General features: G+C 50.9%; 1 protein-coding gene across 1 annotated transcript; it reads left to right on the forward strand.

Moving 5' to 3' along the window:
* Positions 1–215: 215 nt before the first annotated feature.
* Pits (Protein interacting with Ttk69 and Sin3A) lies at positions 216–17511 on the forward strand. The gene is made up of 5 exons (XM_070660039.1): positions 216–1888; positions 12728–12879; positions 13082–13268; positions 13472–13716; positions 13814–17511. Exons 1-5 carry the CDS (start codon positions 1150–1152, stop codon positions 13952–13954), a joined length of 1464 nt encoding a protein of 487 aa, XP_070516140.1. The 5' UTR covers positions 216–1149; the 3' UTR covers positions 13955–17511.
* The last annotated feature ends 951 nt before the right edge of the window (positions 17512–18462 follow it).

Here is an 18462-nt window from a genome sequence, read left to right on the forward strand (position 1 = left end):
CTTCCTCGCGATTATGACGTCATGCACCATGACGCCACAACGTCCGATTGGCGGAGCGCGTCGTCGCCGTCGTCGTCGTGTCGTCGTAGCTGTTTTTTAGGGACGACGGTGTTACGGGTCGAGCGCGATGAGGGTAACCGAGGGGGCAGGGGGGAGAAGGCTTGGCAATGGCTCTTGGCGAGCGGGGCCTAGCGAGGCGCGCGTGAGAGAAAACGAGAGGGCGATAGAGAAAGAATGAGAGATCGGTGCGGCGTAGCAGGAACGGAGGGACGGGCGAGCGGCGCCGAGCGCAGCCGAGCGCGCACGAGCGACGCGAAGGTGCGAGCGAGAGGAAGTCGTGAGCGTAACTAAGATGGCGGTAGGTCGAATGGTGGAGGCACGGCGGTCTAGCTCGGCTTTACCGCCGCATTCTCGAGCGTTCGTCTCTTCGTACGACAGCCGGACGGGCGAGCGTACGTCTCGTCGCGCCGATAATCCCGGGGTGAATTTTTCGCGCGTTTAGTTTCTCGCGTCCGCCTGGCCGACAACGGCGCGGAGAGAGAAAGGAGAGTATTACGGCAACGGTAGTCGCGGGGGTGCAGGGCGTCGCGCGTTTGCGGTAATACGGCCGCTTCTTTTCCCGGTGCGAGACGGAGTGCGATTTATATAGAGCGGCGGAATTCGTACGCGACGCACGCGGGCGAGTCGCTCGCGCGGAAGAATCTCCGGCCGCGAAAGAGCGTCTGTTCGGTCGGGGCGTCGCTACGCCGTGCGTCTTCCTCGCGGCTCATGTGCTCGCGAGCCGTGGCGACGAAGCGCGCGCGAGACGGGAGGTGTTTGACGTTACCGTCGTTATTTCGAGCGGCGGTTGTTTCTCGGACGAGTGGTGCGCCGGTGGCTCAGAGTCCAGGCTCGTTACGCGAGGCGAAGTGATCCCGGAGAGGAAGAAAGAGGAGCGGCAGACAAAGCAGACGGTCGAAACGAGATAAGAGGCGGGAGAGATATACGTGCGCGAAACAAACAGTGCGTGTGAAGTGATAAAGTCGTTAAAGCGACACAGTGGACGATCGGAGGAGCCAGCCGCCTCGCGGGCCCCAGCACCACATCTGGCATCGTAATCGAGCAGCGAGAGTTGCTCCCGACGCCGACAACACGCTCCTCGCCGGCAAGATGATGGGCAAACGGACACAGTGCTACCTGTGCGACCTGCCCAGGATGCCCTGGGCGATGATAATGGACTTTTCAGAGCCGGTGTGCCGCGGCTGCGTAAACTACGAGGGCGCCGACCGCATCGACCTAGTCCTCGAGTCGGCGAAGCAGCTGAAGAAGGCGCACGGCTTCCAGGACGCCCGGCCGTCCACCTCGAAGACGTATCGCACTAGCGCGGGCCACACCGAGCACAACGGCGGCACGAATCTCGACGTGCTGCCAATTCAGAACAGCCCGCAGGCCGGCCACACGCGCCATCACAACATCGCGAGCTACTCGCAGCTGCATCATCGTAACTCGATCACCGAGTTCACGTCGGGCACGGCGGCAGCGGCCGCTGCCAGGCAGCAGGTCGGCCGCCATCACGGCGACGACGGCCACGAGATCGCCAACAGTATCAGGAGCAACCCGCCGCGCTTGTCCAACGCCCATCTGGCCGCGGCCACGGTGGCCGCGCATCAGATGATGCACAACCGCGGTATCACTCAGCTGAAGCGCGGCATCTCGGCGATCGACGAGGACGAGCACGCCGAAAAACGGCTCTCTCTGGAGGAACAGCATCCGGTCAGGCCGCCGCTCACCCGCGGCGACTCCCTGCCGGCGGTGAGCCTCGCCGTCAGCTACGTGCAGGACCGCAACAAGGAAAAACACCCGGTGAGGGCGCCCAGCTTCGAGACGGCGACCACCTTCAAGGCCAACGGTGAGTTTACCCTTCCGTTTTTGGGTCGCGCCCGCGCCGCGATCGATCGATCGTCCGGCGGTGGGTTTCGCCCCCTTTTCCCCTGACCCCTTCTCGTCCCTTAGCAGGAATCGCGATAGTCGTCTTCTCCCCACGGCCCTTATTGTCCGTCGCGCTCCGGGGACTCGAGGCGAAAACAACGGCTCTCTCACAGTCTCGCTTCATTTCTCAAAACTCGGCGCGAACGCGATTTATTCTCGCGACTATTCCAGACCTGGCGAACCGGGAATATTTACGAACGAGATGAACCGAAGCGGTGCGGCACTTTGCGTTTATACGAGCAAACGATCCCGCAGCTTTGCTTTGAGATCCGCGAGGCTTCCGCGAATAATCGACCCTCGGCTCGCTGCGCCTCACTTACGTTTTCATTCATAACGCTTGGACCATTAACCGCCTCGGGACAAAGATCTTTCGAAAAATGACTTTGTGATTAAAAGATCGCACCATCGATGTTCTACAATTTTCCCGACTTAACGCTTTCGAACGACGCTCGACAGAAATACAAGATACTTTACTCAGTTTATTCTGTCGAGCGAAAATTGCGGACGCGTCTTATTTTATTTTATTTTATTTCTTCTTTTTTTTTATTTCTCGGTCGAAAATCCGAGCGTTTTAGCGAACGCAAGTCTTTCAGCTTTTCGTTTTTTACTATCAAAGTAGTGCATGTGCCCGCATGTCTTCCGAACGAAAGGATAGCGCTAATAATTCGCCGCGCGCGCGGCAAAGCTTTGCGGATACCAGGCAAAAAGTGTCGCCGGCATTCCGTTTACGCGCGCCGGTAGCTTGGCGTAATTTTTTTTTTTTTTTTTTTTTCGCGGGCGGTGTTCTGGCGTTTTTATCGGTGCCCACTATAAATAGTCGCGGAGGAGGGCTGCGCGCACAGTCATTCGTTCGCGGCCATCTGGCGCGAGGAGGCAACGCACGCACACGCGTACGCGTCGACGAGGACGAGGGAGATCGCGTTAAAAGGAAGCAACGTCCTCCGTCACGTCCTCGCTCCGCTCTTTCTTCCTCTCTCTGCCTCTCCCGCGTCTCTCTCTCTCTCTTTCTCTCTCTATTTCTCTGTCTTTCTATCTCCGTCCAACTTTCTGCCTTCGATCGGCGTCCGAACGCGTACAAAAGAGACGTACGTCGAGCACGTGATGGGACGACCAAAAGATACACACTCAGTTGCCATGTCGTGACGTGTTCAATCAGGTGACGTCACGCCGCCGTATTTATACCCGATGAATGAGACCGTTGTGCGCTGGGTCGGTCGGCCGCTCGGCAACGAGCGGATCCCGCGAATTTTCCTCGCGCCTGGCGGCGATTTTTCCGCGACTGTTTCTCGGCCCACTCGTCCGCGTTTCCGCGTTACCCGCCGCGCGGAATTAAGCCTCGCCGCGGACCTATCCTCCCCTGTCCCTCTTCGTCACTTCGCGAAGCACGCGAGATGATAATTCTTGTGTTTGGGGCAAGCTCGCCGCCGCGGAGTGACTTCGCGCCGCCGTTCTTCCCTCCTACGTTACCGCCGATAAAAGAAAAAAATATAAAAAAAATAATAATATTAAAAAAATTGACCTCGGAACGTTGAATCGGTCAGAGCGAGAGATCGAAACGCCGACAATTATCTTGGTCCGTCGTTTTCCGACGAAAAATATGTGGGTTCTCGAATAGATACGGGGGCTTAATCTGGAGATGAATGAACGTCCGAGGTGAACCCCCCGATTTTGCCCCTCGAGTCTCCGTTATTCGGCTCAGATACGCCGCTGGAAGATCTCGTGTCCCGATTGCGGCCAGGAAATCCGAAAAGTAGTCGAAATCACGCCGGATTTCCGCGATCGCGCCTCGTCGGCGTGTGCGAGAGGGCCTTGCGCGCGCAACGTTCGATCGTATTTCGCTGCATAACTAAAGCAGAGTGCGTTCGCACGTTCCCTCCCTCGACCCTTCTCGCCCGTGACGCAGCCTTCGCCAGCGGACAGAAGAGCTCTTTCCTCGCGTCGCGCTCTCGTCCGGCTTCTCTTCTCTCCACCTCTTCTTTTTCTCTTCCTCTCGCGCGTCGCCGTCTCGGCGACGAAACCGGTCCCGAGGTGCCGCCGTCTCCTCCGCTCGCCGCGACATTTCGCCGGGATAACTGTAGCGTGCCCCCCTTTTCTTGCCGCTTTTCGCGCCGGCGGAGATACGCGCGGGTCCATTGACGGGCGCCGGCCGACGATGACGGTCGACGTCGGTGTCTCGTAATCCTACCCCAACCTTACCTAATCCAACCTGATTGCGCGGGCGGCACGCTGACCTTGCACGCCGTACCGTTATTTCGAACACCGCGAATTTGCCGGTATTTTCTACGGGGAATCCGGGTGGCCTCCGAAATACGCCCGAATTACTTCGCCCCGGAATTATTCGAGGGCAGATCATCAGCGCGCTGAATCGCCTTCCGTTTACTTCGAATTAATGTCCGATTATTTTTCATGAAACTAATTTTTTCTCTCTCTTTTTTTTTAATTTAATAAAAAAAATACGGTTGATAACGCACGTAAATTGCGGGAGTTTCGTCGCTTTTAATTCGCCGCCGCTACGAGGAGCGCATCGTCGAATCGGAATTTGTATGGATAGCGAACGGCTTCACGATTGTGCGTCCGCGAGCAATAAATCTTGGAGGACGATAACCTGGGGAGGTTCGAAATGCGCCCGCGCGAGCGATGTTTTTCAGGCACCTAGCGCGGTGACGTCGAGTGCCACGCAAACAGCTGAAATATATAATATATTGTCGCGCCGTCCGGTATCAGTCAACGCTATCTCGCCTGATAAAGGCCGCGAAATAATCAGTGATAAACGATCGTGTTATCGCGGTTATTCAATGTATTAAAAAAAAAAAGAAAAAAACGAAAATCGACTGTTTGCGCACTTTATTATTATTATTAAAATATTTTTAATCGTCAAGCGTAATTAGAGCGTCGCGCCGGTAATAATAACCGCAGAAATTATGTACAACGCACAGGAGTATCTAATTAATATATTACAAAACATTCACAGAAATTGTCGCTGTAAACAAATTTTCTATAAGCCGCGTAATTTTCCTTAATGTCGATCGCGCAACAATTTCTGCGCTGCGAGGTTTTCGTCGCAATTTCCTGACCGCGCTAAAGCTCAGCTCGTAAGTATTTTAATCGAGATTTTAACCTCGTTTCTACCCACGTGTCTTTATAAAAAATTCATTGCCACGTCTTTCGAGAATATTGGCGGTTATCCGCGACGCCGGGCTGCGGTTACATCGAGTTATCGTCGCGACGATACTTTCGTAACGAAGTAACCGCGGAAAAAAGGCCGCCGTCAGTTGACGCGGGATTCCGCTTATTTTTTCTACCGAGTTCTCTTCTTCTTTTTTTTTTTTCATCTCTGGGGTTACCGTTTCCGTTCAAAAGACAGCGTTCAACGTTTCACGTGTATACGCGAGTCCCGGTAAAAATAGATTCCTGCTGGCAAAGATTGGGGTCTGGAAATAAACGCGGGGTTCGCGGGAGATGGTGGAGAGAAGGAAGGCCTCCGAGATCCGGAGAAATTCCGCTTGCGTTCGACTCGGGCCGCCGATTATTGATCTTTCGCAATCCCGAATGCCTTGCTAAATCTTTCCGACAATTGGCCCGATATACACATCGCGAGAACGATTCCGGTAATTCGCGAGCGGGGAAACGCTGCGCCGGAAGACTGAAGTCGAATTTCCAGCGAGCTCGATTTTGCCGCACTGCGAAGTGTTGAGCTTCACGCGTAAGAATAACGTTTAAAAGAAAAGAAAAGAAAAAAAAATTGTGTAATCCAACTATTTAATGAAGATTATTAATTCTTACTTAATATTCGTTTAGAAAGATTTAATTCACTAATTCATCGTCGCGGAGACTTCATTTCTGAACGGTGCTATAAATGAATTTAATTTCGGAGTTCGAGATATACTATTTCTCCGTCTTTATGTTTTTTTCGAAACTGTCATTCACCGCTGCCCCAGCACGCTTACAATGAAACGCTCGCGCGCGGTATCGTTTTCCCTAATGGAAACTAAATCTCGCGAATGGACGTGGACTGTAATTTTATAAGTCTGCCCACGTTTCGTTACCACATTTTATATCGCGTCCGGCCGTGTTCTGTTCCGCGAATTTTTAAACGGTCGAATTATTGTCGACGTCAGTTTCGATTAGCCGCGCCGCGTGGCCGGCCAGCGCCGATCCTCCGAATTAATCGCGGGGCCAGAAACTTAATCAGCTTTGCCACTCGAGTACGCTCCGCGTAATTCGAGATCGCCGCCGGTAATTTCGCGTTTATTACGACGTTGCGTCAGCGCGGGGCACTATTTCTGCAAAAGATTTCGAGCCGCGCGCGTTACCGCCAACTTTCTCAAATCTTCGTCCATCCTTTTCGTGCCTCGCGGCGCGGCTCCTCGGGGGCTTCTGTATCAATAATGAATTAGCAGCGCTAACGGAGGAATTAGTTGCCTTCAACAGGCACACAACTGTTCGCTGAGCCCTTAGGGCCGCTTCCACCAACGCGGATCAACTTCATTCTCGATTTAACTCGTCTTCTATCTCCTCCTAATTCCAAAAGTTAGAACGAAAGAAAAAAAATAAAATAAAATAAAATAAAAAAAGGCTAGTTAAGCTGCGATTAAAGTTAATCCGCGTTGGTAGAAATAATCTTTAATGATTTCCTAATATTATTCGTCAGTTTTTCCTCCAATTATTTTTAGAATTTAAAGAGAAAACCGATTGTAATAAAGAATCGTTCAATAAATCAGTCTTGTATCTCACAACCGTTTCTCAAGTTCGACACCCAGAATCGACCGTGAATCCGCAGAGCTGTTCGCCAGGGAACGCCCGAACGTTCAACGCGTTACGTCAGTCAGGTTTCGCGCGGCGACGTCAGTCGTGATCAATCACGCGGCAAACGCGACGGCAGATATGGTCCACGTCGGCTGCCCGCTTGATGACCCGGTCAAAGCGCGTGCAATTACTGCTCCCGTGCGAGCGAGAAGGAGACGTCGGGGCGGCAACTAGAGACGGCATTGTTCGCGCAACTCGTATCGCCGTAACGCGAAACTCACGCCTTCTATCAAGCGGATCGAAACCGGAGGCGACAAACGGATCAAATTCAGAGATTCAATGGGATAAATCCTCGACGAATTATCTGCGAAACGGAATAAACTCTAACGAATACGGCGGATGACTGATAAGTTTGAAAGCGAAAGAATGAACTCCTTCGGCCGTGCGGGGAAAAAAAAAATGCGCAGACGTTCCGAGAACGTTGATTACGTCGTTAACGGTTTTAATTAAATTCTCATCGGACGAGAGCAATTTGCCGGGTGATATTCGCAGAGTTCGAAGAGAAATCGGAAAAGAGGGGGAGGAGCTCGAGGCACCTGATTATGGATCTAGAAAAATACCGCGACCTGAATTAATCGCTCCAAGCGCGCGTCATCGTGCCGGCAGAATTAAACATAAATGTTAACAAGATTCCGCGGCCGGGTACCGTCGGTATTTATATATTCCATGTCACATCGCGGGTCGTTATTTATGTATTAAAAAAAAAAAGAAAAAAAAAAAAACGTTACGTGAGACTAGTTTGACGATCCGCTTTCTTTCGCGGGAGAGACCGTGGGTTGCCTCACGATTAATTGCACAAAAAATCTCTAATAAGAAAGTAAAATAAATCGACGAGAAGGCGCGAGTGGGGCCTCGGACGGGGAGGCCTAGGAATGCTAAGAGGCGTAAATCGGTAGTAGCGTGACGACGAGAGGTAGACAGGCACTTGGAGTTTTGCAACTGGGTGTCGTTACGTATCGCGAGCTACCCGATCGATCGCGTACGGATAGGCACCTCGCGCTCTCCTGCCCTACGTCATCGGGACGAGTTTCGTGCGCGAGCGTACGTATGGCGAGCGCCGCGTGCAGCACACGACCGGTCGCAGATGCGTGTGTCGACGTTGACGTGTTCGCGGAGGGGGCTGCACTTTCGAAACAAGGCCACCACGCGCCGGTCAGCGATACGCACTCTCCAGGGACGTGTGAGCCTGCTGGTAAAGGCTCTCTCGCGGAATCGAGCCTTCGTCGCCTCGGAGAGAATTCCGCGAGTGGAGTCGAATCGTGCTAAGCGAGGTAAAAAAAAAAAAATATTTAATCTCTCGGCCGGAAAATTGACGGACCGGAGGAACCGCGAGGGAGTTTAGCTCGGCTCGGTTTTACAAGATATTTAAGTGCTCCTCGAAGGTATCTCGCGCACGTAACGAGATAATTTCCCGGTGTAGAAAGTTAACAATGTTTACGTACTCGAAAGATAAAGAGTGTGCCGAGGGTTGGAACTTCGTAAGCGATAAGATTGCTTTCCACCGGCTCGTTCGGGAATGAGGATTCTAATCTTCGCGGTTACGGAGGTACTTATTGTCCCGCGGTTTGACGAGGACGCGCTTGAATCATTGCCTTGGGCTCGTGCGTTTCAGACGTTGAGTCATCGAAAATAATAAAGTTTCATTTTAGCGATAGAAAACCGCCGCGCGAATGTCGTAAATACATATTTCTTTTTTCTTTTACTTTTTTTCCCTGTTCGCGCGTACGCTATTGATGGTGACCACGTAATCGCCGGTTACCGCTCATAAAGAATAATAATAAAAAAAAAAAAGTTCTCTCCGATAACGACGCCGCGTACTTTTGCATCTGTTTGCGACGTTGATCTTTTTCTCAAGTTCATTAAAACGCGTAGCTGCGCAAGAATACGACTCTGCGGTTAGAGAGAATCTAAGGTTAGCGGTGTTTCGCTTGGTGCAGCTGACGAGGCGTTCGCGATTAGATTACCAGCTTTTTCTCCGAAGATCAAACCTGACGTTATCAGATAAACGGCGTGACGAGAACCGAGATTTTATTCGCGGTTAACAGAGAAAGAGAGAGAAGCGCTGAGAGGAATAAAATTCAATAAAAAAAAATCTGAGAAACGGAGACTGGAATTAGTTTCCTTCGACTTTCGCCGCGACGTTACTCGATTCGTAGATTACGGTCTCTAGGAAAAAATTGATACGCGGACGGAAATAAATGATTATCAAACCAGCGGCCGGGGGTTTGTTTTTACGATTTCGAGGCGAAGCAGAGCGCCGATCGCGTCACTCCGCGAGGCCTCTTCCGAGGGTACTTCTTTTCGGAGGATCGCGCTGGCTCCGGTCCCGGTATTTACCGCTTTTCGTCCCGCTGCTCACCTCTCTCTCTCTCTCTCTCTTGGCGGACGTGCTCTCGCGCGGGCCAAGCTCCCGAACGTCCGAAAACGGCGAGGGAAACAAGTTCATTTACCGGGAAGCGTCGCGCGGGCCGTTCCGCGAAAGCTTCTATGCTTCTGGACCGTGGAACTCGGCACGTCCCTGATAGAGCGTGACTAAGCCGCGGCCGCCTACATGCGTGCGCGATGCTACGTGTCGCTGCAAGAAAAGAAAGAAACGGAGGAGCGAGCGAGACGGACTCTCCTCCTCCTCGCGCAATCACGCGAGGATGGAGAGACCGTCGGGTCCCCAGCGCTCTATCGAAGCCGTCACGGAAAAGTACCGGTCACACGTCTACCCGGTGGCACTCTATCTATCCCTCTTTTATCCCCCGCCGCCGCCGCCGCCGCCGCGGGTGGAGGCCTCGGTGACTCGCGCGCGTACACACCGTCATACTACTACGGGAGGGAGAGGAAACGCGTATCTGCGCGCGGGATTGCGTGTCACCGCGAGCAGCCGTGACCGAATGATGATTCCGCTCGCTCGCTCGCGCGGCCAATAAGTCGACCGCTTGTTGGTACATAGCTCCCGCCCCCTCCCTCCACCCCGCAGGCTCCGCTGAATCCTCCGCGGAAAAGATGCACTTCGACGCGTACATCGCGAGGCGCCTCGCCGAGGCGTGCTGATACATGGCCGCGTATTTCAGCTCGGCGATTAAAAATAGCGACTTTGACGGACGAGGATGACGTCTCGGGCTCTCTCGCGAAAGGAAAACATCGGAGGGGGAAAAAAGAAAAAAAAAAAGGTCCCTCTACGGATTATTATTGTTGGCACTCGGACCGCATTTACTTGCGGTTGTGGCACGGATATTTCAAAACGATGCTAGCTTTTTATTTTATTTTATTTTTTAATATGCGATTATTGTGCGCATCAAACGTCGGTGTTAATATCGATATTTAATCTACTCTCGCTGGCTTTAATTTTCCGGAGACTGCTGATCCCGCTGATCACCCTTCGTCGATATTTCAAGGGGTGGTTCTTGCGCCACTTGCAACTTTTGAAAACAACCATGCGACGAAATTCTTGCGAGCACGTCCGCTATCTCGTTTTGTTTCCCCGATTGATTACAGCTGCAAGCGTAGACAAATCATTCCTCTCGATCCCGCGATAACATCGTGCACCGCCATATCCTCGCGTTCGAAAGAGAAGGAGAGAAAAAAAGAAAGAAAAAGAGAAAGAAATCTCCACCGATATCAGGCGGCGGCCACCGATATGCTAAACATAGAATCGAGATGCGGGCTATCGCGTTTCAAAGTTCGACTTATCACGCGTGTCGAATTATTCACGTGTAAATTGTCGAGATTCCGGGCCGCGGTTTCGAAAGTTCTCGGGGAGGAGAGGGAAACGGCGAGGGTGTCGTATCTGAAATGTATTTCGCCGGCGAGTTACGGCCGGACGTGAGCGGAAATCCGCGGAGGACCGCGAGGACAGGACAAAGGCGTCGTCGCGCCAAATGCGCCTAATTGAAGCAAGTATATATTCCGCTCGCTCGCGACGGATCGTGACTGCGATTAGATGGGGCCGAGAGACGCGATCGACGCGAGGAAAAAAAGACTACGCCCGTCGCCGCGCGCGTTGCATCGCGCGTGTTCTCAAAACGGAACCGTTCCACTTAATTCTCGAAGTTGAGCCTGCAGTCCTCGGAAAATTCATCTCGACGTGCCGCGAGACGCGTACGAAGCGGAAGCTGCGCGCGTGCCAGCGAACTTGCGAAGGGACCAACTCGAAGGGCCCGAATTTTTTTTATTCGAGTTCCGCATTAATAAATTAAAAACATGGAATTTCCTGAAAAAGAGGACTTTTTCTCCCCCGGGGAATAAGAGAGCATTCGCTTCGTTTTTGCCAAAGTTCTGGACTCAGCTCCGTCCGATAAGGACGACGCGATCTAGCGTGGAATTATCAGAATGTCATCTAATTGCGACGTTCGCGCTGGCTCGCGAGAAAACCGCGGGAGAAGCGCGCGCGGGGGCTTGCGGAGCGTTGATAGGAAATATGTACGTTGCGCGCGCGACATAAAAACATAGTGACTGAAAAGAGTTAATCGACGCGGAGATACATAAAACATCGGGTAAACGATCGGCGCGTGTCGAAGGCCAATGACGATACGACGCAATACGGTAACGTGGCCGTGTCGTGATGATACGTCCCCGAGGTTGTGGTAGTCGCCGCTCTCGCGTGCGACCTGCGTGTTAATCGCCACCGCTGTCTTGTAAGTGGCACGTCCGAGTAAACCCCTATCGCGATACCGTCCGCGGTAACGCGCGACGTCGCGAGCAGAAAACCGGCGTGTCGGTGGGAAGACAGGCTCCGGAGACGAGATTAAGCAAGCGACGACGCAGTCGTCGCCTTCGCGAAAAAGAAATATCCTCGCTACTCGCGTAAGAGACCGATAAGGAGGTGTCGGTTATATCACTGCGATGCGTTTTCCAAGAAGTCCCGCGGCTACAACGTTCGTCACGATTGAAATACGACGCGGTCGAGAAATAAATCCGCCGAGGTGTTTTTCGGAATTCATTCCGAGGCGCGAAGACGTGTTCACCTTGAGTTTTCCAGTCCGCTTGATATCGGCGATAATTCGCGCCGGAATATTTTCAGGATTAAAGCGCCGTTTCGCCGGCCGAAATAAGTCAGGGGTCAAATATATTTAACTTAGCCCGCGACTGGCCGGATATATGAGCGCGCTTGAGAATCTCCGTAAGGCCGCGGTAGATCCGTGTAGGATCTCTTCTCGCCGAAGATCGCGGGATTCAAGGTCCATCGAGCGTGCACGAGAAACGCGCCGTTACTGACGTAACGCGGGACGTGAGTAACGATTAACTTTTATTCTCGCCTCGTTCGTCGTAACGTTTCGCTGCCATTATCGGTGTCGAGAAGAAAAACGACATTTATTTCTGCCCGCCAATGAAGTCATTGTGCTACAAAGGCGATTATTATAAGGGGATGGGAGAGAGGGGAAACGCATTCCGCGCGGATTGCGCGCGGGTAAAAAGTGGACGAGGACAAACTCAATAAATTGCGATCGCCCGTCGCGTATCGATCACTCTCCACCCTCGGGGGAAACCCCTGACCAGCTCGCTCCCATGTTCATTCACTCTTTTTCGCGGATTCAAAAATACGTGTCGATTAAAAAAAGAAAGAAGAAAAAAAAATTAATAAAAGATTCACAAGGCTCGAAATAACTATATTCAAATGTGATTACATTTGCGGGATGTCAATTCTTCGCTTTGCACAAAAATAATTTTAAAATGTGCTAAAGGGAAAAAAAAAAGTTTGAATGATAGTCATATCTTGAAGGGAAAAAAAAAAATGTGTATATTTTTTAAAGAAAGAAAGTAGGGCGAAGTAAACGAGAAGCAAAGCTGGATATCTGTGCTTATTCAATATTCGCGAATAAATTGGATCTTTTTTTTTTTTCTTTTTTTTTTTTTACGAGCGAACTTCTGAACGCGTGAATATTCGTCTCGAAAAGTTCCCTGAGCTCCCGGCGTTTTACATATGTAGTGGCGTGCGTTTACTTGACGGTATGTACATTTTCAGGAGCATACGTTGGACCATCCATACCGTTGGCACCGGCAAACGTCGCGGCTAACGGCGGAGGATCGCCTCTTCGTCCGAGAACAAGCCCGCCGCCGCCGCCGCCGCCGAGCCAAGAAGGCGCCAACGACAACTCGCAATCGAATCATCATCAGGTGAGACACGCGGTTAATTATCACGTCTCGCGCGCGGCTTCGGCCGGCCCCATTCACGGGCGACGGTCCATGTTTAATCGTACGCAATCAGCTGCCTTTCCGCGCGCCTTCTGGCCGGCTGAACGCCTACGCGAGAACGAGTCCATTATAAGCGCGGCGTAATCTTGAAGTGCCAGCTGACGGGCGACACTTCCTTTTTCAGGGCACGGCAAACGGCCCGTCACCGATGGCCGCCCTAATGTCAGTCGCCGACAATCTGACATCGCCCGAGCCAGTGCCACAGCCGCCGAACAATCCCAGTCCGACCAGCAGAAGTCCGCCGACCACGGCCACGAACGCTCAGCAACGCAGCGCTTCGAGAGGTTCCCAGCATAGCCCGAACAGTTCAGGTAATCACGGCGAAAGTGCTATATTTATATTTTATCTGTCATCTTCGATATGGTCATTCATATTTGCTTGGAATACACCTGCGTCTTATCGAATTTTATCGGCGAACCGGGTGATTACAGAAAAAAAAAATGTTTGCTAATCTCGCGAATATGTAACGACGAGGCCATCGAATTAACGATCGCGAAAACTGTGTAATTTTTAGGTTCGTCGGGCAGACGATCTAGCAGTTCAAGGCAAGTGTCATCGACAACCGTGACTACGTCCTCAGAGGGCACGGTCGCTCAAGCTGCTGGCGCCGAACCGGTCACTGCGCCGACCCTAAAGTGTACGCTATGCCAGGAACGCCTGGAAGACACGCACTTCGTCCAGTGTCCCAGCGTGCCGCATCACAAGTTCTGCTTCCCGTGCAGTCGGGACAGTATAAAGAGACAGGGTGCTGGCTCAGAGGTAAGTATTCCCCGAATATCGCGCCGCCGGTTTTCTCTTTTCGGCTATCGCGTCAACGGCGGCACTCATTGGTTCCCGTTTTTGTTTTTCGTTTCAGGTTTATTGTCCGAGCGGCGAGAAATGCCCGTTGGCGAACAGCCAGGTACCGTGGGCCTTTATGCAGGGTGAGATCGCTACTATCCTGGGCGAGGATACCACGGGCGCCGGGCTCAAAGGCAAGAAGGAGAGAGAAACTTAAAAACCCTCTTTCAATGTCGGAATCAGGGCTCAAATTTTCTGACCCCTCTTTGTACAGAGGGGGCTGTTATATGGTTGGAACCATGAAGGGTTTCACCGCACACTTTTGGTAACGGTGACAAAGACTCGTTAGCGACACGTGGGAGAGCCAACGAACGATTCGAGCCAAAGACGTTGTCTGTTGCGATACGGATTCTCACCAAGTTGTTGACGTCAATGATAATGGGGGTAATATGAAGATTGGAAGAACAAAAAGAAGACGTAGGGTGGGTAGAATTGGGGGAGGGAAAGTGGACGATTTGACCTTTGTTCGAGGCCGACGGTTAATGACGAGTTTTGACGACGTGATCGATATCGTACGGTACTTTATTTTTTGCGACCGGTTTTGAGAAGAAGTCTTTGGCAAATTTGCATAACTGGCGGTCGATTGTTCTGCTAAATGTACATACGGATTTCGTAGAGAAAAGCGGTTGAATTATCACGACGGGAAGCAGCGTATTATTTTTTTTTCGGTGGACTAGAGGAGCAGGTGCGCGACGTTGAAATCGCGACCGGCATTTCACGATGCTGATAATTTGTTGCCCGGTTGGGTTTGTACTTAGGCTCGATATGCCTTTCTTCATTGTCTCTTGTCTCGCGGGCATAATTGCTTGCGGTTTTTTTTACACACAAACACATACACGCACACATTACAAATGCCAACACAGGTCAATATACATACAATGCAGAAACACACTTCACACACGTATTTCGAAACAAAAGATTGACTTAGAATCGCGAAATGCGCGCGATCGCATTGTACTTTTATTTTTATTTTATTTTATTTCTTTTTTTTTTTTTTTTTTTTTTTTTTCTCCTTTTCCACGCGCGTCTGATCGGAACTCGTGGATTTAATTAATAACTAATGCGAGAGACGAGTATCGTCTCCGCGGTTATCGCCGCTCCTTTTTCTATTCTTTCGTTTGTATACTCTTTCTACCTATACTCTTCGCCCGTTGTATTATATTATAAACACACGGCGAACATTCGGACCCAGCGCACGGGTTTTCTGTACATTGTGTAATATGTGTATATACCTATATTATTAATAAAGCGTATAACTAAAAGAATTTTTAACGTTTTTTAAGTGTACAAAAATCTATATTCGTTTTTGCGTTTTATCTTATTAAATTATTATTATCCTCTGTCTTTCTCTCTCTCTCTCTCTCTCTCTCTTTTTCTCTCTCTTTTCTTTCATCTGTTTCACTTCTTTCTCTTTGTTCTCGCGAACGCAGTTGTATGTCGTCTCGAAAGGTAAAAAAAAAGAAAAAGCTCTTTTTCGGTGCGTAGAAACACGCGAAGTTCTCCCTTATCTTGCTCGCGAAGACGTGCGACGTTAAACTTTTACCCCGCGCTCGTCCGGTCTTCGGGGGAGGGAAAATAATATAAAATAAACAAAAAAAAAAAAAATTAAGAATCACGTGAAACACGTGAGCACATCCCGCCATCCAGTCACTCCGCAAAGCGGATTATGTAATATGATAATGTCCGACTGTGCAACGTCCACTTTCGCCTTTAAGTTTATGCGCTAGACCTTAAGTCGAGGGCCTTTTGGTTTTTCATTTTCACCGATGAAAAAGGCACGCCCGTCAAAATAGGAACCACATACTCGCTATGTCTAAACGATAAAAAAAAAATAAAAAAAATAAAATAAAAAAAAAGAAGAAAAAGAGTCGAGGGGGAAAAAGGCAAGGCAGAGGCACTCGCTGGACGCGCCCGAGGGAGAGGGAGATCTTTTTTTTTCGCGAGACGATCTTTCGAGCGAAAGATAGTCTTCGCGGCGAAGGGGGTGTCCCTTTCCCTTCTCAGGCACGCGCGCGCGCGGGCGGCTCCTTTTGTACATATTTGTATAAAACAGATCGGCACACACGTACACACGCATAAGCGAAAGGGGGTGGCGGTTTGCCGCGAGGCTGCCGCGGGGAACCGAGAAGCGCTCGGAGAAATATCTAAAACGAAAAGAGAACATTTTTGTTTCGCGCCCTGCGAACGGAATTCCGCACGAGTGTTTTTCCCCGCGCCTCCTCGGTGGCACGCACTCCCCGATTTAGCGACGACTGGTGATATTTCGAAGCTGACGTTTTCACGCGGGAGGCGTCTCTCCTTCGAGCTCTCCGGCGCTCGCCGCGGCGGCCGATCGTGATCGTCAAAAGCGAGAAATTGCACGCTGATCGTTTCCACGCGTCGCCGTGGGGTAAAAAGATATCCTCCGGTGAATAAAAACGCACTTCGGGTTCTTCAACCACGTTGTAGCGATCCCAAAGTGCGTTTTCGTTCCCTCGAATGTTCCCCTTGCCCGACGGTGACGCGCCGAAATTGTAACAGCGTTTCCAGCGTGCGGTTTCTCGCCTCCGGCGGAAAATTTCGACGCCTCAGCGAGCCCCGAAAGCGCGTCTGAATTTGCAACGATTGCGTCGCATCGTCGCGAAATTGCCACGTTGGTGACACGTTGATCTTCCCGACACGGTTACCGGTTAATAGTTGCAAGTTCCGGCGCGCTTTAGCGTCGTTCGAAAACCGACGACGATTGCGGACGTCGAGAGGAACGACAGTAATATACTTTTTGCAGCTGTAACGCGGCACTCGCCGGCGAGTCCCGGCCGATGGAGGCTGGCCCTCCCGGCGGAGGGCAGCCTCCGCTCGGCCAGGACCCGGCGGCTGGTGATCTCTTTTACACCTGTTTTCTCGCGCGCGCGACCCGCCTCGCTCGCGCTCTCCTTTCTAACATATTAAAAAAAAAATCCATAAGAAAATTCCTGTAACCGGAGTGAAACGAAAGAGGTCTTGCCGACAACGGGGCGCGCTTGGTCGTCACCATCCCTCCCCCGCGTTGTTCTCGTCATTTTACGTGCATTCGTCGCGTCTCTTTTTATTTTATTTTTTTTCCCCTCTCCTTTCGCTTCGACCCTCGAACGGGATGATAGCCTCGTGCTCGCACGAGCTCCGCGATCCGAATTAATTGCTAATTATCGAGATTGCTCGACGTTACGTGTTCCCGCTGTCGTCATTAATGGTTGACCGGGGATGAGCGGAATTGGGGCGCGCAGGAGGCAAGGGAGCGACGGGAATTACGTCGGGATAATCGTGGCTCGTGCAGCTCGCCCGCCTTTCATCACGGATCACCTTCGCTCGACGACCAGGCCGCCCGAGTTCGCCGATCTCGAGGCCTTCTATCTTCGAACGGCCGCGGATGGGACGCGCGACAAAGGTCCCTCCTTGATCGAACGAAGCGAGAAGCTCTCATGCATTTCCGTTCCGTTTGTTTCCTACCCCTCCTTTCTACTTTTCTCCTCGTAATTTTTTTTGTTTTTTTTTTTTAATGTTTTCTTGAACGATTCTCTTATAGCTAACGCAGGTACACGAAGTCGAAAAGATATGACGAAACAATACGTCGAATAGCAATTGTAGTAGTGGATAATGAAAATTTTCTAGTATACCATACCTCGAAGAACGCGTAACATTGTACTGTTTATCGTATGTATGCAACAAGCAAAAACAAAATATATGTGTTGATGTGAACACGAGTGTTTTCTTTTATCCCTCCACTTACCGCGCGAATCTCTGCCGTCAAACTGTCATAACGTCAGGAACAACGAAGCTCGTTTTTACTGCTTCTGTATTAATAGTGCTCTTTAAATCGGAAGGAAATCAGCACAAATAAATAATTTTTTTAATAATCTACAATTTAATTTGACTAAATAAAAATATGTATAACTATTATATGTATTATCTTCTGAGAAATATTAAAAAACAGTTTGACCGCAAAAGTTCACGTAAATTGTAATTTGATTATTTATTCCTTACTTTCGTTGAGCTTTTTTATTCGGACAAGCGCGGCGACGATCGACCGTGGCTTGTCAATTTCCATCACCAATTTTATATTTCAACCAGACAGCGTTGGCTTTTCATTTTCTAAGATTAAAACGGGGGGGAGGGGTGGAGAGGAGGAGAAGTTACAGTTTCGCGGAGCCGATATTTGCGATCTAAATTTAAAGGTCGTTGATGAAAGTGCTCGATTTGGGAAAACGAGGTGGAATTTTAGGTGTCACTATCGCCTTTTAGACCCGGCGGATCCTCCCGTTCCCGGGAGTACTACGGAGATCTATGTGTGCAGCACACTTATGCACGTCAGGAAACGTATACAGCGACCTTAAGCCCGTACATTCCGCCTGGGGTCCGCAGTCAAGGGGGAGACCCCTTGAAGGGGGTGGTGAGCCTTCCCGAACCGTGAAAATCAATGCCAATATTCAGCTGGGGTGGGTGGGATGAAGCAAGGAGGGCGGCACGAGGTACGCAACGTGGCGGAATATTGATCTGTTCGCGTTCCAGACGGCTCGGGAGGCCACCGTCTCCCCGCGTCCGGTGCCAGCGCGATGATTCCGCGCGCTTAAAGCGGATAGCGCGTCAATCATTCAGCGCCCGGTGACACGCGCGACGAAATGGACCAGCCGGCTGACTGAGATCAATCCT

This window comes from Cardiocondyla obscurior, linkage group LG07 (genome assembly GCF_019399895.1).
Source record: "Cardiocondyla obscurior isolate alpha-2009 linkage group LG07, Cobs3.1, whole genome shotgun sequence".
Taxonomy (NCBI): domain Eukaryota; kingdom Metazoa; phylum Arthropoda; class Insecta; order Hymenoptera; family Formicidae; genus Cardiocondyla; species Cardiocondyla obscurior.